Raw genomic sequence first — 23241 nt, forward strand, 5'->3', positions numbered from 1 at the left:
AGCAGTTCAGATATCTCGCGTTTGACCAAAGTGTGAAATGGATAGATTGACTAACCGACCAACTCTCTCTCTAGCAACACAAAAACCCTCAGCATCTTCCCTACTACCTAAAATATTTGGTTGTAGCTCTGTAAGCAGGTGAGAGTTTGTTAAGTGTATTTGATGGTGGGTGTTTCAGCCTGACTCTCGCTCTATTTGCCTGAGAGCGAAAATCCTCAGAGTCACCCTTTCATACAGCTCTCAAAGCTGCCTGTGCATTGAAGTATGCTGTGTGTAGGGTTTTATACGCATGTGTATCTACGTGTGTGTGAAGTAGTGCCAGGTGGAACTCTGTGTACCAGACTGGCAACGTGCCACAGAGGGAAAATGTGCAGAAACACAGACACTGTCGCTTCCTCCCCCTCTCTCTCTCTCTCTCTCTCTCTCTCTCTCTTTCTTTAGCTCTGCTTCTACTCATGCAGCTTGTTTCTGGCCTAGTGCCAGTGAAAATGGACCATGGAGGAAACAGGCATCCGTGGCTCTCATTCCTGGCCGGCCTGCAGCGAAAGCAGAACAGGGACCAAATCTCACAGAAATGGATGGAACAAAATCCATCCAGCAGAGGGTAAAAACTCCAATCTTGAGTTTGGTCTTAAACTCAAGTCTTTCTCTATTTCTCCCTCTTGTCATCTTCTCTGTGAAAAGGCCAAAGCTTTATGAAACGATGGAATTAATGCACTTATATTTATGGCACCTCTTTCTTCCTGTGAAGAAACGCATTAGATTCAGCTTGAGTTAAGAGTGAGCAGGAAACAAGCCATCCATCCCTTCTCACGCTGTCAGTCCTAAAATACCTCTGTGGCTCTAAAAACCTGTCTCCTAGGAGATAAGGGCGACCTCGCTGATGTCGTGACAGAAAGTGAGGCTGTGTGGTTGGTTGGTTGGATGGTTGGGTGACATCTCTGGGCTTCCCATGACAGTGTAACAAGGTGCCAACCTGTCTGTGACTCCACACTTGTACTTGTCATGTTGATTATTCACAGTCTCGCATGAAACTGACTGATGTTTAAATCCAAAGAGAGGACGTCTAAATATAGTGTTTTGAGTCAATTACGGGTCAAATTGCTGAGGAAAAAAAAGTATAATTCTGACTGGCATTCTCAAGCCCCCAGATTGCCCCAACTGTAGCACCCCTCTTGACTCTTATTGTTATTACTATTACAATTATTATTATTGTTATTATAATTGTTGTTATTATTATTATTATCATTATTAATAATATCATTATTATTAGTTATTGTTTTTTTTCCATCTCATTCATTCAATTAATTATTTATTTTAAATTTTAAATTACATATTTTATTGTATTTTAATTTTATTATTCTAATTGTTTTTTTCTCACTCACTCTCTTTTACTACTTAAATGAACTCTATTATTATTATCATGATTTTTATAATTGAATTTTTTTTTTCCTGCAGCTCGTCCTTTATTTATCCCCACCTTTTTTTCTCTTTCTCTTTCTCCCTCCCTCTCTCTCTTTCTCCTCTTCCCTTCTCTTCTTCTCATCTATTCACAATGTAGTGGTAACCCAAGACTGATGGCTTTAAACATGCACACGCACACACACACACACACACACACACACACACACACACACACCCGACATAACACACAAGTGAGATAATTATTGTTCCTGCTCTTGTCCTCTATTGTTGTTGTTTTGTCTTTTTTGTCTTGGAATTTAAAAAAAAGGATTCATCATCTATATTATTCACTTTACTGTATGACAGTATAAAAGGGACAATATCTTTGCACTCGCGGAGAGTGATCTGAAGAGAAGATTTTTTACTGAGAATCTTTCGAATAACGAGCCCAAAATGAAGCCGCTAGTTTCTCTCAGGCGGATTTGTACAACGTTACAGCTGATTCAAAATCATGTTGGAACCTCGTAGAAGAGCGAGAACTGGTTTCCATGGCAGCACAAAGATCTGTGCAACGAAACAGGTCACCCCTTTTTTCAAGAGGTGGTGGATGATAATTTGAATAAATGACATTTTTAAGAACAGAAAGTGTCTGCTTTTATATTTCCATCATCATGTAATAAGGCAAAAGAAGAGAGGGAAAATGCCACAATGGGAGCTGGGGAGAGCCTGGAGGCAAAGGGCTGATCTCTGGTTTCCAGAGCATGAGGAAGCCTTTTATGTGAGTGCGCGCTCTGGTCAGCATGTCGTCTGCTGCAGAGCTTCACCATTTTCACTGTTTTGATGCAGAATGTAAAGCAGACAGACATCAATCGTCTAATTTCACTTTAGTACAACCATAAGACCTAAAATTATGATCCGATGGCAAATGAGCATCAACATTATTACAAAACAAAAAGCAGTGAATACACACACTATATCACTGTATGGCCAAAAGAAAGTAGACAGCCTTGTCCACATATTTTTATGAACAGTACTACTTAATCTGGGTTTGGTTATCATGGTTTGGGTTAAGTTCTAACAAGTTCTCCAACTGGGGGCGAGTTTGCATGTTATCCCCGTGTCCCCCGAGGACCCCCTTACAGGGACCTCTCACAAAAACATGCATTGATCCTGGTCGCTATACAGCCTCCCTCTGGTCGGTCGGGGCGCCTGATGGTGGGGAGAGGAACCGGTGGGAATAACGTGATCCTCCCATGCGCTACGTCCCACCGGGGAATCTCCCCCTGTCAGGTGTCAAGAAGGGCCTGCTAACTCTGCATGTATCGGAGGAAGCATGTGACTAGACTAATAGGCCGACAGGGACGAGGTAGCGCCCCCAGGATCATGGCGTAGGACAAACTGGGTGATAAATAAAAATGGGTTACAAAATTGTGGGATTAAAATTAAATAAAAGATTAAAAAAAAAAAAAAAAAGTTCTCCAACCGAAACGACAAAAGAGGTTGTGTGTCAGTCGGCTTGCGGTACAACGGCGCGTTCTGAAAATAGCACACACTCGCAGTTGTAAAAAATGCTGCAGTTTTTGTGGATTTATTTTATAAAACCACTGACCTAGGTTTAGGGCAAAAAAACTTCCTGGTAAGGCGTTATAAAAGACAGTTTGGACAGTAAATAAATGTACGGAAATGTTGGAAGTGAAATAGTCACCTGACTACCGCAAGTTGTGAAAAAAAACGCAAGTTATGTTCAAAAACGTGATTCAGACAATTTACGTAAACAACGTAACTTAAGTTAAAAATAATTTACTTTTGTTTTCACACAGTATGCGAACCCCGCTCTCCTGGGTGAAAGTCCGCCGTTTGTTCGTTTAGACAATATTGCGCTTCTGTTTAAGTGTTCTTAAAGGTAATATGTGTAACAATTTGTACTGTATGTGATCACTTTGTACTGCCAGTGGGTGAATGGATGAGACCTTCCCCGACTTCATTGGTTGCCCAACTGACACTTGACTGATTTCTATGTAAAGGACTCAAGTTTGTTTTTTAAAATCCAAAGGGTAGAATGACTATATGCGCTCCCAAGAAATCTCTTCAGCTCTCCTACAGCACCAACACTGCACAACACAAGCAGTAGCCTAGAAATGTAGTCTGCTAATGGCAACTAATGAACGAAAGTCCACGTAAGCACAAAACAGTCCTATCTAGTGAAGCCCATCAGGCCAAATGTATGTGACTGATGTTGGAGGGGAAACTCAAATTCATGACCCTTGTTTGTTTACTGGGATCATAACTCAAAGTGGCTTTCTTCCTTTTGCTAATGTTATTGCTATCAAAATACTATTTTAGTGGATATGTTAGTTGGCTAGTTGACTTCACCAGCTAACGTAATCCATGATACGAAGTTATGTATTATGACTAACTGTGTTGATTTTACTTTACAAGTGGTAGTATCAAGCAAGTTGTATAACTAATGATTGCTTTCTACCAGCCAAGAGTGATGCAAGGCAGGGGCAGCCAACTAGTGAACTGTAACATAAACTGAGCTAAGGGCAGCTGGCTGGCGGTGATTTAGCTTCGTGGCAGAGATTAACTGATTTTTTTTCTGAAAATTCCACATAGCACCTAACATGACAGAGTTCCTGCACAAATCCAGGCCCATAAAGAGATGGATTCCTGCTTTAGAAATCTCACTTAGGCTATTGCCACTAAATGTGAGCAGCTTTTGCCGCCAAGCCCCAAAATCTTTAAAAATAAATCTACACTTCCTATAAGGGTGTTTTGGCCAGGTAGGTATTCACATTGAAATGTTATAACTAAATGAGAGAAACCTATATGTTCTATATTTGTTAGGCTATGAAAGCTTTAGAACATTTAAGTACACATCAAATAACACAAATACATATATTATTAAACCCATGTACAATCATTTAACCAACCATTAGATATCCATACCATGTCCCTGCAAGTCACTGATAAATTCCAGGCTATAAAAGACATCTGTGCAAGGTTTAATTAAAGCTGCGTTAATACAGTCAAGGGGAAGGTAATGACTGACTGATTCCTGGAACAGGAGGAACAACAAATGAGCTAAATCACTTAAAAGGCCTCTAGCCCACGATCGCAGCACATTAACATTCACACTATCCTGAGCCTCTGTTCCACTAACAAACCCTGACTTCGCAGGTTGGATTCAGTCCATATGAAAACATGTCCTGGACAGTTACTGCACTTCAGCTCTTTAAAGAAGAGTGGACTTATTGTCTCAGGCATTTTAAAGTCTATTATGTGTTCGACCTGTGGTGCATCACAGGGACATGACTCAATACAATCAATGCTTATGCACTATTCAAAAGCACAACACTGCTCCGTCAAGGACTGCCGGAAAGCTGGAAGTAGCAGTCTTACAGAAATAATATATGCATATAAAATAATCAGTTTTGCAAAATAATATTGAGTTATCGAGCTACACGAGTCAGTATTATTATTTATTATGTTTATATGTGACTTTTACCTTTGTTCCCTTAGAGTTATAAGTATTATTATATTGAGGTAATATGTGTCTTTTGACTGGTGATGTACATTATTCATCACTCTAAACGATCTCTGCAGCCTTCTCATTGGATGATTGGTTGATTCAGGCAGCTCCTACGTGTGTGTAGATAAGGAAGAGTTATGTTGCTGCTCATGTACCTTATGAGGGTCAGACACATCCAAACGAGTCAATAAATATATTGGAGCAGTACGTGGACAGTGTGCAAGAGTTTTTGTCATTGTTTTCAAGACTACACCTTCCTCTGATGCACCTATGACATTTTCAGACATTTTTTTTAAATACATCACAAAATTAGATGTAAAACAGCTCATATGATTAAAAAAAATACATTATTAATCACTTTATGTGTTTTAATTCATTCTAGCTGTATGTTATTTATTGTTTACTTTAAATGTATTTGTTTTCTTGCCCTGAAAGTCTGAAAAATGTCTTGAATACCATCAAAAAAGTCTAAACTTGCCTTAATCTATATACATATTTTAGTACATTGTTTGTTCTTATGCACCAATACACCACAGCAAATTCCTTGCATTTGAAAACCTACTTGGCAATTAAAACGATTCTGATTGTGATTATGAGATCTGAAAGCACACAAGAAGCACAATATCTCACAATGCATTTAGCAGTGTGTTCTGAGCAGCAACCAACTGATGCAGCAGAAGTTAAATAGAAGATATCCTTACCTGGCGTCCATTGCCCTTCGAGGCCTGCAGACTGCAGCGTCCTAGGCTGCCGTTCGGCGTGGTGCCACAGCTGCTGATGATCTGCAGCTGTTTTTCAGCGCGGTCCGCGCGGTCCAGCAGCTCCTCGATGAACTGCTGCAGCCGCACCTTGGCGTTGGCTTCACGTGCCGCCGTCTCCTGAAGGAACTGGTCGATCTGGGCAACTTCCCTGAGAGCAGAGAGGAGAGTGGCACTATTAATGGGATATTGTATTTGTGAATTTGTCTCATTAGTGTGTAAATTACAGATCTATTGAACCTGAACGTGTTCAGATAAAATGGTTGCTGCTGGACACTCAAAAAAAAAAAACTCTCCCACATTCACAGAAGCTGCAGTGCTGCCCTATTTGTGCTTGGCGACAGAGATAAATACACAATTCAAACACAAAGAGAGAGAGAGAGAGCGGAAGAGAAATAAAGGGTGAGAGAGCAGCTGGATATTTATTCCGCCGCAGGCACAGCAGGGCCAAGTTCCCGTCATTTTAAGGGACAGTGTGTTACTCAGATACAGAGGCAAACAAACCAGGAATTCAGACAGTGTTAGTAGTTGTCTGCAGTCTCCTCAGCACACTTTATATTTCTGGCGTTGCCAGTGGGGTTTTTTCAGTGTCATCTGAAAACATCTACATATGACTGATTGATGATGATCATGTGTGTAGAAAGCGTGGTGGTAAAAATTCCAAAATGTCCAGATGGGATTAGTCTGATCATATTAACTCAAAAAGTTTAAGCTTGGATTATGAATTATATAAGGAGTCCCTAGAGTCCAGTGCTAATGAGCGGTCTTTGCATTCATGGGAACTGACCTTGACTTAGTAATGTGTCCAATCATCCACAAGGAATGAAGCTAAATCAAAAAATGTCAATGGAAAATGTTGTTCTTTACGTGGTAATGTAAGTTCAATATATACACACACAATGTAAACACACAACCACCTAACTAATGAGCCCTGTCCATCCTTCTAAACTACAATAACTGATTTTTTTGGCTACTTGGGGAAACCAAGCTGCGAAAATGAACTTTTAAGTTGATATGGTGCATTTCATAATACACATGCTTTTTACAGAACCAGCAGTAATGGAGAAACATTATAATTCATTTGGAGTTGTGTTTGGGTCGGACTGGAAAATGTAAGTCCAATATTCACCTTCTTTTAGCCTTGTTTTTGGTATCTACCAACTCCCTGAGGGAAAAATCAGTCTCTTTAACTGCTTATTGCTCAACTATGTCCACTAACTGGTCGCTAACTGTGTCTTTCTGCTGTTTGGTGCTGAGCGAGAAGTGTACAGTGGGTTTATTAAAGCTTTGCTTTGCATTACTATGAGAGGAGTCAGAGTGAAGCTGGACAGTTAAACAATGAGCTGAAACCATAGACTGTATAAAAGAAGTGACTGTAGCCTCGGGATCTGAAGTAAAGCCAGTGCAGAAGTGCCTTTAACATGTATTCTTTCTAATGGCCAGCAGGGGGCGCCTCCACTTGTTCTAAAAGAGGTCTTTGTATAGTATTGTATGAGAAAATTACCCTACTACTTGATTTATTAAGTCAGCAAACAATTTTTTTTAATTAGTTTTTGGACTCAATCACTTGTTACAAGTCTAGTTCAATACAGCATTGTGTTCATTTTGTGAAATATGGTCCCATTAACTTTAAATGTCCAAAATGCCTAAAATGACTTTATAGCCCACACTAAAAAATGTTTGTAGAAATTACAGTAAAACACTGTCAAATTGCATCAGAAATAGGGCGTAAAATTAAAAATTGTATATCACCGTAGTAGATCATTTTAATTACCGAAAATCAAAGAACAGCACAAAACGTTAACTTTTACTGTCATAAACTGTGGAAAACACAGTTGCAGTAAAAATATAAAATTATCATGTAAAATGAATCGAGAAATACCATGATGTCACAATGACACAATTACGCTAAAAATAACGGGATTATTGAGTCTAAATTACAGTTTTTATCTGATATTTATATTTGAATTTACAGTAGAAAACCCACTCACTGTACTTTTTACAGTGAAGTTCTGGCAACCACAGCTGCTGGTATTTTATCGTAAATTAAACTGATTTTTTTTAGCGTGCATGGTGACATCTTCAGATGCTTGTCTGGTCTGACCAACAGTACTAAACCTAAAGATATTCATTTGACATGATAAACAAGACAAAGTAGACAATCCTTACATTTGAGAAGCTGGAACCATCAAATGTTTAGTATTTTTGCTTGATACAGACTGACAACTACTCAGTTTTTCTAATTGTTGTTATTTTCTGTACATCCACCTGAATCCGCTGTTTCACAATTATCTGTCACATCATCATAAATGTTTCCATATCTAATTATCTTGCCATCACCCAACCAAGCATCCACCATCCCCCTTCTCCAGGACTTTTTCTTTTTATGTCTCTTTATGTAAAACTGTCGCTATATAGGACTTCTATAATTCCCAGAAGCTTTTTACTGTATCTCTGTGTTCTCATGCACAGCACAGTCTTTACTGTCTAAGCAATGCAGTCAGAAGAGCTTAACAAGACAATTCAGACGTCTGACCTTGACAAAGCCAAAGGAACTCTTAAAACACTCAAACCGTCACTGCAGACAGGAAATAGAGACATAAAATCTGTGCCCTCACAGTTTAAATAGCTTCATGCTCATGAAACAAGCCAAGCTGCTCATCAGGATGGATACTTTCACATCCAACTGATGTCAAACAGCCATTACTACTAACCATTACACAATCCAGCTCCATCCAAATACAGTAACAGCACTCACAGTGAATTTTCTTGAAACAGGGGCATTCTGAGATAAAAATAGTTTGCCGTCTGGCACAGTTAACTTTTCTTATCCTCAGGCAAAGATGACAAAAATATGACTCCAAAATTAGTCAAGGTGTTTGACTGCAGGGGAGAAATGAAAGCACATGTGCTATCAAATCTGTGAATAAACAATCAGTAAATCAGTAAATCATATAACTAAGTAGCTATAACTTTTCTTCTCCCCTGTGATCAATCTTGTTTAGAGTTTATCTCTTGGTATAATATGAGCTAACATGATTTTTATCTACTTTGAGCTCATTATGCAGTTGGGTTTAAATTGACTGAAAGAGGCCATTTACTGTACACTATCTCCTATACTCAATATGGAAACATACAGAGAAAACATGAAGAATGTGAGTGTTTGAGTGTTAGAATAAACTGTCTTAAGCTCTTTCAGTTACCTCATCCTCAACAAACTACAACATAAACTCTCCTCTGTGCTTCTGGAAAAGGAAAGGGAATTTTAACATCAACACATGAGAAATGATTGTTTCTACAGGGATCTATCAGGGGTAAACTGAAGGTTTAGACAGAAGGAACAGTCTGGTTTCAACCACAAAATGAGCTACATCAATTAAGGGTTTCAAAGTTTATCCCGACTCTAGCCTACCTTTAAATCTGTGTTCTACATTCACTGTGACTAAACCTTAAAACAATGTATGGAATACCCTTAAATGTACTGAATTTCCTTATCGAGAAAGCTAAGGATAGTTGAACTGAGCAATGATATAAAAATCCCACATGGTGTAATATAAACACAAGACTGGCTTTTAATAAATAATTACATTACACGGAGAATCTGCTCAGAACTCAACATCAGAACTGACACAGGAATGCACACACAGAAAAAATTATGAAATTCTGTTCAGGCACAGCTGAAGTGATGATGAGGCTTGTGAGATCAAAAAACAAGTTGAATATGAAGGGAGGCAGATTGTGGGTTTAGAGGTGCTCATGTCAAAATAGCAAGCATTAGTATACTGCCTCAGCAGATTATATCATTGATTCATCCGACTGTATATGCTGCATCTCATTACGGAGCACAATTAATGCGTCGTTTATTTTAATTCGATGATTTGAGGTGTACCTAATGTGGTGTGTGATTAAGCAGCCTGCAGCCAAAGTTATGCTCTCATTATCCAAGTTAATAAAAAGGGAGCAACAATGACTGAGCACTGTTTGTTGTTCAGCCTCCAGTATAATGACATATAGCTTTCTCACAAATGCTATTAATAGAGTAGCTGAGGTGGGTTTTGTATGCATCGTACATTGTGTTTCGGCATCCAAATTGTAATGCATTTGTAATTAGTCTGAGTGAATTATTCAACAGTATCAGATTTTTGTTGTTACTGGAGACAGATGCGCCAATCCCTTGAGGAGGAACGTGTTGGAGGCAACACAGGAAAGCCTTTCCCTCTTTTTTTCCTCTGTGTAAGGAAGAAATGCCCGGATGCACGAGACCGCCTGGCAGCTTAACCACTCAGCTGAAGGAACCTTGCTCAGCGTGGATATCCTTATGGAGAAGAAGCAGGGGTATCAGGAATGTTGATCGAAAGACAGAGGAAGATGTTGGAGGGTGGGCAGAGGGGGAGAAAAGGGAAAAAAATATCTTCACTGGATCCCACGAGACAAGGGAAAGAGGGGGAAAGACCAGAAATAAAGAGGAGAGAAAAAGCAGAGGATTGGTGCTGATGAAAACTGGATGAAGAGGAGGGAATGGGCACAAAGACTGCGAGGGAAAAAACACTGCAGAGGCTAAAGCAACAGACAGAAAACAGAAATCTGCAGTCATGTGGAAAGCAGAATGCACAGGAGGTTTGACAGAGGAGGGGAGAGAAATGGGATGTGGCTGCTTCCTGTTGTCAATCCTAATTTCTGCACACACTCAGCCGTACACACACCTCGCTCTCACGGCATGACTCACTCCAACACCTCAGAAAGAAAGCCTCAAGGTGACAAACATGCCAGCGTGTTTACCCAGACGCTGGGGGAGTTAGAAAGGGAGACTGCCATCTTTTCTGGGTGTTGAACATGCAGGTTGTTAAGTCCGGGGTGTGATTCAGAGACAGTGACTCGGCGGTGGATCCACGGCATCCTTATAACACAGATTCATGGCCATGGGTGAGGGGAAACCGCATACTTGTGACCTTCGTGTTCACAGTTTGCTGATGGTGCCTCAGAGTTTTGTCTCATCTCTAGCTCTGTTTCCATCTCACACACACACCCACACACTTAGTAAGCATCCAGATACAGACTTTATAAAGCACACTGCACTTTGCTGTGATGTTGTTCAGAGTCAGCAGCACAAATTATATTATCTAAGAAACTGCTTATTTGTTTTCTTGCCCGTTAGAGGAGGAGGTGGATACGACTCTCATAGTCCTACAATATGGAGCTAAATCAAGCAGTCAGTTAGCTTAGCTTAGCATAAAGACTGGAAACAGGGGCAAACAGCTAGCCTTGGGTCTGTGCAAAAGTTACCAAATCTACCTGGAAAAAAAACCTTCAAAACTCACCAATGAGCATCCTGTATCTTGTTTGTTTAAACATTTTTTTTTGTAAAAATGCCAAACCATAGAATAGTGCAGGGTTGTGTGGTGCAAAAAATAAACTCCAGGGGATTCAGCGTTTAGCCGTTAATTCCTCGCAGATATGATTTTTAAAAAATGTTATATAACAGCTCAGAAGCACAGTAGTAGATTTAAAATGTACCTGATTTTACAGGATTTTGCAGGTTAAATATTCTATTTTTTTTTATTAATTTATGATTATTTAATACAGTTACTCACTTACTTGGGATGCATGCATGGATTGAACAGTGGATTTTCTACAACTAAAAGAATAAATGAAAAAGTGAGACAAATAAACAAAATAAAAATGTATGAATATATATACATTTAAATGAATAATATAAAAATAATTATAAAAACAAAATTATATCAAGATAAATAAAATCAACTATGTTGTAACGTGGGACATGCGAAAATGTATAAAAAAAAAAGATATATATATATATATATATATATATATATATATATATATATATATATATGTTAGGCTAGGGCTGGGCGGTATATCGGTATTAGGAGTTCGATATTGATATCAGTATCAATATATTTTAGAAAGAGATATGTAGTTTACACAATATCGCAACACCGATATAGCCGCTTAGCGTTCTGACAGGCTAAATTTTAGGTATACTAGAAATACTGGTATCATATGAAACCAGAAGACCAAAGTAATCTATAGGCACCAAGAAAATAACGCTGCAAATTTACGCCATTTTTTGATGTTTCATGATGTTTAATTTGACCTCTGATGTCATGTTCCTAAGAAAAACCAACAATGGTTCTGTAATTTGAAGGTATTTCGGTAAAAACCAACATAAAAAGTTTGATGATGATTACTTGTTGAGTCAAAACTAAACATTTTGCACGTTCTGTTTAAAATACCAATATATATCGTATATATTGCCATTCGGCCTAAAAACACTGGGATATACGTTTTGGTCCAGATGTTGTGCTATATATGTGATATGTTGTGCTGAATATGTGCTATATAATTATATGTTCAAACTAAGAAATTTTTGTTTTTGTAAATATATACACTCATTCTGAAATTTGATGTATTCTGTTTTTATTTATGTTTAATACAGCGTCCCAAAGCTTTTTTGGAATTGGTCTGTCTGGTCTGTAAATAAAGTCAATCGAAGTCATCACCTTTTTATTTCTATATATATTTTTATAGGTAATTTAATATGAAGAGACTTGACCATACCTTAGCAACCAGCAGGACAAACAGTCCATGTCAGTTTCAAAGTTGTGCGATCACGTTTTTAGTTTTTTAGTAGTTTTTTGACTTGAGAATCATGCACGCATGTACCCTTAAAATGTTGAACAAAAAAATAATCTTAATGCTTTGTTTGTACATGTATAAATATTGATTAAATCTGCCTTAAAGCTGCTATTGCACAACCCACCACCTCCCTATCATCAGCATTAGCTCCAGGATGTGATGGAGTTTCCATCATCCACCTGCTGGCTTTACTCCACCAGCGTACTCTGGGGGATCCTGTCCTATTTCTTATCTTGATATTGTTACACACTTTGGATTGATCTGGCCCTGTTGCATCAAACATTACATACAAGAACTAATCTCTGGTACAAACAATGTGCCTCACTTAATCCTTACACGAACACTTACACACAGCAGTTGAGATACAATCAATACCGCTGATTATAAAGAATAAGGTCACAGTGCTGCGTTTAGTTTTACCGCACAAACGCTGGTCTTGGTCTCTGTTGCTTTCCCCCCATGAGACTAGAATAAGGGCCTTGTTTGTCTGATCTCCATTAAAGATCTGATGCCTTCTTGTCCCTTTAAGCTCTGGGAAATAAAAAAAGCTTGCTAAATTAAGGCCTTGAGAGCTTGCTAACAAAAATCTGAGCTACATTTTGAATGAAAATGCTTTGAAGGCCTTAATAATTGTCCAATGCTAAAGCTCATGCTCAGAGAAATAATGAATAGCTAAGCCGACAATGTTTCATTTCCCTACCACTTAACAGCCATAACAAATAATCTAGTAAAGCAAAGACATCCAGCTGTAACAGGCATGATTAATAAGGCATGATCTTCTGAAGGATCCTGTTTAAATGTTAATTACAATCACTGGTCAGCCTCCTTTCACAGTTGTCATCATCTCTGGCCATTAATTCAAAATTATGCCTCATTAATATGAAAGAGCAGAGATGATTGACTGAAAGGCCCGCGTGAGAAAGACGACGATGTTGCATGAATACAAGCTTCTCAGCTCGAACAAAGGACAGCTGCTCGTGTGTTGTCCTGTTTTGACACCTGGATCAAATAGTGATTTTTTTTTTTTTTTGAGAGACAGATTCAGTGGGCTACATTGTGTCATCATGTCACACATTTGAGTGCTTCACACACAAACACACAAAGAAAAAGGCAGCATGAGGAGATGTGTAGAGAGCATGGCAACATGAGGAGATGTGAGACAGTCCAGGATGAAAGGGTGAGAGAAAGGGGATGATGAAAGGGTACAGCTGAAATGTTTTCAAAGCCTCAGAAGCATGACTGGTTTCCCAAGAAACCACTAATCCGCGTCTTGGTAACAATCAATCAGGAAAAAGTATATATTTTTATTGTGGCTGGACCCAGCCCTCTCAAAATCCAAATTCCCGTTACAAATCACACATGGGCTGAGTCACCCAGAGATACAACAGCAAGGTGATGATGTGGAGCGCTTCAACACGCATGACAGACATGGATTATTGGATCATAATGGGAGAAAAGGCCACCCAAATTCAGCTGTCCGCCATTTAAAAGCATGGTGAATCTGCTCTCAATCCTTAATGCTTGTTTGCAATAATAAAAGTGATATTTTTGCACTTGTGGATGCAATCGTTTTGCGGAACACAGAAGTGAAACTGGAATAAATGTATGGGCAGAATAAAAAATATGGAAAATGTTGCAGCCAAATATAGTTTTCATTATCATGAAGTGTTTACTTTAACTAATCATTATTAAGTCTATAGCTATAGAATAATGACAGCATCAGAATTTAGATTGGTCATCTTAAAGCATTGCTTACAGGCAGAGGATATCGCTTTAGTTGCACTTATTAAAGTAATAAAGTACTAACATGGCAGCTCTGTCTGAACCCACAATAAACTCTTTGTATCTGTGCAGTATTTATACAGCACCACTTTTTCTGTTCATACCTTTCTCAATAAAAGCTCTGGACATGTACTGTATCACAGATTACCAAAGAGCATTTCGCTCAGAGGCATCTCAACAAAATACAACAGAACACTTTGGAAAGAGGCAAAGCGAGTGAAGCTCTGTTCACTTTCCACTTCCATATTCTACCCATTTCCAGGTTTGTATTTTGGGTTTCTACTGAAACATGTTATCATACCATAGAGTTCTCATACCGTCTGTCTGAATATGCCTGTCTGTAAAGCTCTGTTCGAGAGCCTGTCTCTATACGCCTAATTGACTATTATTCAATGTAATTTATGGAATATATCCAAGATCCCAAGGTGATGTCCTTATATTGCTACTTCTGTTATACCCGCAGCCCAAAATCCAGAGATATATACCGTTTACAGTGATCTAAAACTGAGAAAAGCAGCAAATCACATTTGAGAAGGTAGCCATTTGACCATTGAATAATAGATTTATCGGCTAAACGTGTCAGCTTTGGTGACTAGACTAGACTTTTGGAAGTGCAGGCATTTCAATCTATCCACACCAGCAGCACTCATTCAGCTCTGTGACAGCTTGACAGCTCAAAGGAAGAGAGGGGGAAAAAATCATGACAGCATTGTCTCAATATCAGGTTCCCAGTGAAGAACCACACACATACTGACACTAAACCCCAGTACATCCTGCAAACATCTCACACTCCGACAATCTCACTCTAGATGCTAACACAGTAGCATGCTCTGGCTACTTCAACCTTTCATGTCAGTCTTAACAAAATGAGAAAGAAGACAGACTTGTCGACTGAAAGACTGGCTGCATCATCCTTCCTGTTTCCCTTTTCCTTCGTGTCCAAAGCTTTTCATCCAGCCTCAAGGACACACGTCACTTCTTCCAACTAATGATAGACATGGACAGCCCTCCGCTCATAAATCCTGCTCTATCTGAGGACTAACATCCACTGGATCATCCGTACACGGCAATCAGGGTTATCTTATATCATGCAGAACCCTTTCTTGTTATATGCCACTTTATATCGCTGCTGGAAATCTGAACGCAGCTTATATATATATATATATATATATATATATATATATATATATATATATATATATATATATATTTGGTTTACAGACAGCACGATTCTCCCTAAGCTAGTCTTACTACACTCTTCATTGAACATTATAGCATTAATATAAATACCTACATACATCCAGTCCCAGTAGATAGCTCTGTAAGTACGCAACAGTGCAAAAACTGCACAGTTATGTAATAATTATGCAGCATTATACAACACTTCCAATGAAAAAACATTTCTAAAAGGTGATGTGCAATGCATTCTGTGCATGCATTTTTGTGATTGCCGTCAGCTCTGCAATGTTATCCTGCAATCCAAACAATTTACTGGCTTACATGTCATCTGTTTCTCCAGGGTTTGGACCAATATTCTTCGATTACACTTTGCATTTTATATTAAAACAAAGACAGATCTTTTAAGAAGCAGTCAAACTCATTTTCAAGTCGACATTCTTAGATGTTCTGCGGATCACGTTCTTACTCTGATTCCTTTTCATTAGAGAGCCTTCAGAAGTCTTGCCGTGCTAATACAACATGCTCCCCTCTCTCCGACACTGACGTTAATGAGGCGAGTTTTCTCTCTCTGCCCTGACAGCTTCATTTTGCATTCAAGATTGCTGTTAGAGCTTGTTTTTTTTTGAGAGAGAAGACATTGACAGCAAAGAGCCAGACTCCTCCCTGCTCTGTGGAGCCTTTAGAGCCTTCGTCTTTCTTATGCTGCACAGGGCACACTTACTTTATCATAGCTGGTTGTAGGAATAACTCAAGCCTCAGGGTTGAGGCCTACTGCAGTGTGTGTGTGTGTGTGTGTGTGTGTGTGTGTGTGTGTGTGTGTGTGTGTGTGTTCTAAATATGATGAAACCCTGACAGGAGTTTTCTCTGTACTGCGCTCCTCCCTCTTCAATACAGAGACCACGAACACCTGCACAATCTAATACAAACAGCTGCAATACTGCAACACTCAGTCCCTCCCTCCCATGTTGTTTGTACAACACATGGGGCGGGTACAATACAAATCACGATATAACACAATCTGACACAACAACGCCAAAACGTACAGCTACAAAAAATTACCATAATAATCACCTTTCAAACACAATGGGACCCCATAAGCTTCACAAAGCAGGAATCTGTTGTTGGGCTGAAACTAATAATTATTCATATTGTCCATTACTTTGCCAATTATTTCCTCACTTAATTGGTTTGGTTTGTTCCAGCCTCTTTCTTTCCTATTATTGCTCTGCATGCTTATAAATGATCTCAATAACTTTGTTACTTTTTAGGGTGGCTTGGAAAATTCTGAAGATGAAAAAATAGTCTCTTGTGTAACTGTGGCGCATTTACAACAATGTTCATTATTATTATGTTCATGCCCACTGCCCCTGCTAAAGGGATTGTTCTGATTTTTTAAATGGGGTTGTATGAGGTACTAATCCATAGTTAGTGTGTTACGTACAGTAGATGACAGTGGGCACACTCACAGTTAGGAGAAGCAGACAGGCAGACAGACACAGAAGCTGAGCAATGTTCTGCTTTGGACTGGTGCAGCAGCAAAATGTATTCATCCAACTAAACAGCCACACCTAAACAAGTTAATACCAGTTTAAGTGTATATTTAGAATGTCTACATATATTTTAGCGCTTTGCCTTGTGTTACATCCATCTATGCTCTCTTTAAAGCCATCAGACTTCTTTGGCAATAACAGTAATTTTACATTTTACCTGTGTTTTATGGAACACAGGAGTTGCTGCTCTATCGCTGCCTCGACCAGTTAGTTTGTCTGTTATTGTGTCTTTGTGGGTGTTTTTAAGCGTTTGTTCGGATTAACCAAAGCCACACAATCTTACGAGCAAATTAACCAATCAAGGCATATGTAGACAAGCAAGTCCTGTGTTCTGCAAGGTAAAATTTGAGTTTTTGTCAATGGAGTCTGGTGACTTTGAAAAGAGCATCGAGCACCTCGGTACTGTCAGAAACGGCTGTCTGAGTGGTGGAAATATTCTAAAAGTAGCATACACTTTAAATATTGGGGTTTTTTTGGTGACTAAAATACATTTTGCTGGTTCCTTCATCAACAGCAGTAATTTTTTTAGCATTTGTGCTGGACTCTGCTGCCTGTTTCTCCAATCTGGGGGCCATGCAATCTACCATCTATTGTATGTATACACTGACTATGGATAACTGCCTCATACCGAACTTCAAAACGTTCCAACTATCCCTTTAAATAACCATTAAATAAATAATCAATTACCGTTGTTTTAGGCAGCCTGAATGATGCCCTCAAATAATCACAACTGAGAAACTGAGAGACACAGAAATCATATCAGTTATTTTTACTTGGTATACGTCTTAAATTAAATAACAAAATATATCAATAACTAAAACAGCTGCAAAACATTTCTTTGTTGATTGACTAATCAATTAATAGATGAATGGTTTTAGCTCTAACCTGTTTCATGGTTGGAGTATTGGATTGCAAACATGCACAGGTCTAAATAATGACGTGTACATCTCATGTAAACTTTTCTTATGCGAAGAGAAATACGTTTTTAAAAAAACGCAGCAGATAATCAGACTGCCCCTGGAGCATGCTGCGTTATGTCCTCCTGCAGGAGCGCTCAGTGAGGCCAGCAACCATTGCCATGTATGAAAACTGAAGATCAAGATTCATTCCAAATAACTCAAAATGATCTACTGGAACAATAATAAGACAATAATTGCAATGATTTCTAAATAAACCTCGCTGTATGTCCTCAAGCAACTGCTAATGGCTGAAAAGAATAGGGCGGTATTTGACATATTTCTGTGAGACAAAATGAGGCTGTTTTTCTACTTTGAGTGAGTCTGTAGCACGCTGCAATGATGGAGATAACCGTCCCACCATTTTTCATTTCTCCTCAGGCTCCAGTTTCTGCTGATTACAGCTGCTCTCATTTATTCCAGCTGCTATCAAACCACTTAACAGCCGTGCTTGAGGGACTCAGTTCTTCATTCAGTTTTGACTGCCACAGTGTAGTGCGATGTTTATCATTATGTGTTTTCAGTTACAGTATGAGTGTGTTCTTCTGCGTATTATTGTGTGTGAGTGAATTTCACTACAGACTAAACTGCACGGTGAGATTATTATGAAGACCATGCTGAATCAAATGGCTGTACCTGCGGCATTCTGCATGCTTTTCATAATTATTTACAGTGTTTCTGAGTGCGGAATAAATTATTAGGTTGTGTCACATTTTTATGCATATCGCTGCGAGCAACAGAAACCAGTTCGTGGGAGTTTCCTCTGGTTGCATAGCAACTCACAGCGAGGTGACTCGCATTTTTAGCATTTGCCACCACTGATGTACAAAACAGTAAGATGCTTATCTCCTTGAAGGAGTCACTTGTGGACATTATATGTTTTTTAATTAAAAGAATTAGCTGTGTGTGTGTGTGTGTGTGTGTGTGTGTGTGTGTGTGTGTGTGTGTGTGTGTGTGTGTGTGTCGGGCAGCCATTTTTAAGCCAATAAGCCGCTCTGTGTCTGTTAACTTATGCTTAGTCATCAACCTCGCTGAACATTCACCGACTGTGATGCTCTTTTTCCACCTCAGACCGACTCTGTATTTTAGAGTCTGAATGAGCTTACTGTTTGACTGCCAGCTTCTCCTTAGAGAGACAGAGACAGAAAATGTGTGTATGTGTGTGTGTGTGTGTGTGTGAGAGAGAGAGAGAGAGAGAGAGAGAGAGACTGGGGCTGCTGGCATAACTAAGCGGCAGTCACACAGCCCAGGCAGGGATTCTAAGAGTATGACCTTCCCAGTCTGATGCTGCCAGGTTTGGGATGCATGACCACAGCTGCTGTACCCTTTACAACAGAGAGGCAGGACTATACAGAAGAAAAGGACACTTGTCTTCTTCTTATTCGACTGGATGAAGCACTGATTTGTGTTTTACAATCACAAGATCAGCCGAGTCAACCTAGATTGCATGTCCAGCTGTCTCTGGCATAGGACTATGGGATAATGTTTTGTAATGTTGGCACAGAGACATTTTTGTGAACTGGCTGTGACCTGCAGGGACCAGATAATCTACTGCATGTGTACTTATTTATTGTCATATTGCAGCATTATCTCAGAAGCACTGACACACAATGGTGGGCTTGAGTACTTCGACAAAAAGTCAACTAATTCATTAGTTCATCAACCACAATTTTCAAAATCAATTACTCTTATATGTATATATATATATATATATAAGTAATTCATATTTTCTTAAAAAGGCGATCTCTTTTGTCTGATTTATATGATTAGAGATGTAAAGTCTTGCACTTTCAGAGCTTCTAGTCAGACTTCACTGTAAGAAAAACCAGATACGTAAGGCCGCAAGAATCTGGACAAAAGACTGAATGAAACACTGAAAACAGACAACATATGGGTGCAGAATAATGACTTGGTCCCAACTCTGAGACAACTCAAACTTTCTGTAAACAACGGACCACAACCAGGCATTGTCAGTGGACAGCCAGAGAAAAAGCAAAGAGCACTGTATTGTATAGTGTATGACCTTCTTTTCACATGCTATAAGGAGCTTTTTAAAGTATAACAACTAAGCCCTTTCCATGACATCTGACCAACTTAAACTACTGATGAAGGTCATGAGATATGTCTGAAAATTTCTGAAAAACCAAGCAAGTGGAACTTGTGATGAGACAAAAAGAGGTTGAATTCTGTTATTTGGGCTCTGGGAGAGTTTAATTGGTATTTTCACTATTTTCTGACATTTTAAAGATGAAACACTGATTCCTTCATTATCAATAACCACTCATTCGAACTCAGGTCGCAGGGGAGCTGGAGCCAGTCCCAGCATAAATTGAATTTAAATTGTGCCATTTAAAAATTACCTTTGTGCCATTCATTGACGCCTCTACAAAGAACCACGCACATATACATGCGATGCAGTGACATGTGCTGTTGTGTGTTTGTGATGCAATTAGATGCAGCGGAGAGCGCGTTTCTGTCTCCGACCTACTGTCGACATTCAGGCCTGATAAAGAAACCGAGGAGGAGAGATAAAAACCCAGAGAACGATAGAGAGACGAGGCTGGCTGTCCTGTCTGATAAACACACAGTACAGATACCAGAGACTCTAATATGAGCCCTGAATGACACTTGCCAGCACTTGTTGATCACTTTAACAAAGATAATTGGTGCAAACAAGCAAAGAGCCTGTGTTAGTGTTTGCAGCAGCTAAGTGCTATACCTTAATCTATACAAGTGGATAGAAACTACATTTTATGAAGCCATTTCCTGAGAACTTTACGGGGCTTCAACTTATAATGAATACAAAAACAACAAACATCCATCACATTGTTCATGCTCTGTTTCCAGAGCCTTCTTCTCCCATTAGATTATTACTGTGCCTCATAATTCCCTTTAGGAAACACTTGTCATTAATAATGAATAGGAATCTGCACGACTCTTTGGCATTGGTAGAATATTTTTATGGAAATTCAATGCATCAAAAAAAACGAATTAATTAGTGAGAGAGGAAAAAGGCAAACCATTTTGTAAAATAATATCATAGAGGGTGCATTACTTTCATTCACTACCTTCCATTTTGACATGGACTTAGTAGACATAATATATTTTATGTGCTGCCACAAGTCTGTCAAACTAAAAATAGTATCAATGTTTGGAACACACAATAAATTACTCTGGGATTCATTTCAATAAAAGCTCTGAAAATCAGAAAAATAAAGCCTGCGTCTTGTGCCATGCAGTGGGAGAGCTGTAAATCATGTTCATCAGACTCAGAGCCAGCAATAACTTGCATCAGCTAACTGTAATATATACCCAAGTGCTGCTTCTATTTACAGCAGCCGTACTTTTAACTCATCCCTTCAGCTTTATGATGGCACTGGGACATCTCTGCTGACCCAGCTGCTCCTGTCCGACTCTCCGCTCGGCATGAGCAGCTAACCAGCCCTGCAGGGCACTGGTGTGTGGAGTCAGTGGCGGGACAGATGCTGACCACATCTGGTGCGACTGAGACTGAGAATCACACCATCAACAGAGAGGCAGAGGTGAAGGAGAGAAGGAGTGTGTGTGTGTGTGTGTGTGTGTGTGTGTGTGTGTGTGTGTGTGTGTGTGTGTGTGTGTTCTTGTATTTCCTACATAGTGGGGACCACAACACGTTTTTAACCAACAGAGTGAGGATATTTTTGCAAAGTGAGGACATTTCGGCCGGTCCTCACTTCTTTAAAGGCTTTTTTGAGATTTCAGACTTTGTTTTAAGGGTTAAAGGTTACATGATAATGCTAATTAACTGAAACTGTATTGTGTGGTTACAAAACTAACTAAAATCATAGTGAAAATGTCCTTCGTTTTCGTCTTTGTCAACTTTTTTCATACATAATGAAGATGGATAAGACAAAGGAAATAAAGGCAAAATTTACTGTGACCTCTTTTAATCTCCCACCCAACAAATACCCCATTACAAAAACTAAAACTAATAAAAACTAAATTAAAACTAAAGCATTTCAAAAAAAATAAATACTAAACTAAAACTAGCAAACTCACCCTATAAACTCATTCAAACTAACTGAATTTTAAAACAAAACTTCACAACAAAATTAAAACTTTTAACCTTGCAAGGAAATTCACTATTACAATGAGGGTCCTCACAAAGATAGAAGTACAAGAATGTGTGTGTGTGTGTGTGTGTGTGTGTGTGTGTTTGTGAGTGAGTGTTTGTGCGCATGACAATGAGTTTTATGAAAGGATGAGTGAGGAAAAGTTGGGAGCCAGCTAAAAATTTGTAACTGAGGATGTTCGAGCTTTGCTTTACTACATTTCATCCCACTATGAGCCATTTGGACTCCAACCTTTGTATAAACAAGATATACCTATTAACTATCAGAAATCAACGTAAACAACAACTGGTGTTGTAAATATCTACTCTTTATTTTTATTTTTTAAATCATTTACCTTATTTTCTGTTTAAGTTGTTTGACCTTTTCTTGTTATGTGAATAAAAATAAAGTTGTCCTCCAAAAGTGGGGGGGGGGGTGGTGGTGGGCCAAAAAAAAAAAAAAACAAGATAGATGGATAGAGACATTTTTTGTGAGCTGACTGTGACCTGCAGGGACCACATAACCTCCTGCATGTGACTCATTTATTGTCATATTGCAGCATTATCTCAGAAGCACTTAAACACAATAGCAGACTACTTAAACACTTGGTCAAACAATTGATTACTTTATTAACCACAATTTTCATAACCTATCACTCTTTCAAGTAATTTCTATATATTTTTTTAGAAAGCTGCTGTCTTTTGCCTGATTTATATGATTAAAAATGTAAAGTCTTGAGCTTTCAGAGCTTCTGGCCAGACTTTACTGTAAGAAAAAACAGATATGTGAAGCCGCAAGAATCCGGACAAAAGACTTAATGAAACACTCAGAGGTGCAGAATAATGACTTGATCCCATCTCTGAGACAACTCAAACTTTCTGTAAACACCGGACCAGAACCAGGCATTGATGAGGAACAAGTAAAAAGTCAGTGGACAGCCAGAGAAAAAGCAATAAACTACAACATTTAATTCCACTATAAGCCATGTGGACTATAACCTTTGTATAAACATGATAGATGAATAGACTAATCAACTAACAAAACATCATCAAAACAGCAGCAAGTGAAAGTGTGACTTCTATTTTGGAACATGCAATGAAAATGAGTGCTGCAACTGACGATTATTTTCATCATCGATTAAGGTGACGCCTTCAAATTGCTTGTGTTGTCCAACCAGCTGTCAAAAACCCAAAGGTTTTCAATTTACTATCATAGCAGACAAAGGAAAACAGCAAATATTCACATACCAGAAGCTGCAACCAGGCAACTACAATCATTGATTATCCATTACCAAAATCCTTAGGAAACCACAGCAACGGGCCAACTCCAGCT

General features: G+C 38.9%; 1 protein-coding gene across 3 annotated transcripts in view; it reads right to left on the minus strand.

The window, feature by feature from the left end:
• Nucleotides 1-23241, minus strand: part of fbxo41 (F-box protein 41) — a 61747-nt gene that overhangs the window by 17917 nt on the left and 20589 nt on the right. For all 3 annotated transcript variants that reach the window (XM_059341094.1, XM_059341078.1, XM_059341086.1), the window contains one exon: nt 5638-5845. In XM_059341094.1, the coding sequence (XP_059197077.1) occupies nt 5638-5845 (208 nt within the window). The remainder of the gene's footprint in view (nt 1-5637; nt 5846-23241) is intronic.

This window comes from Centropristis striata, chromosome 1 (assembly GCF_030273125.1).
Source record: "Centropristis striata isolate RG_2023a ecotype Rhode Island chromosome 1, C.striata_1.0, whole genome shotgun sequence".
Lineage (NCBI taxonomy): Eukaryota > Metazoa > Chordata > Actinopteri > Perciformes > Serranidae > Centropristis > Centropristis striata.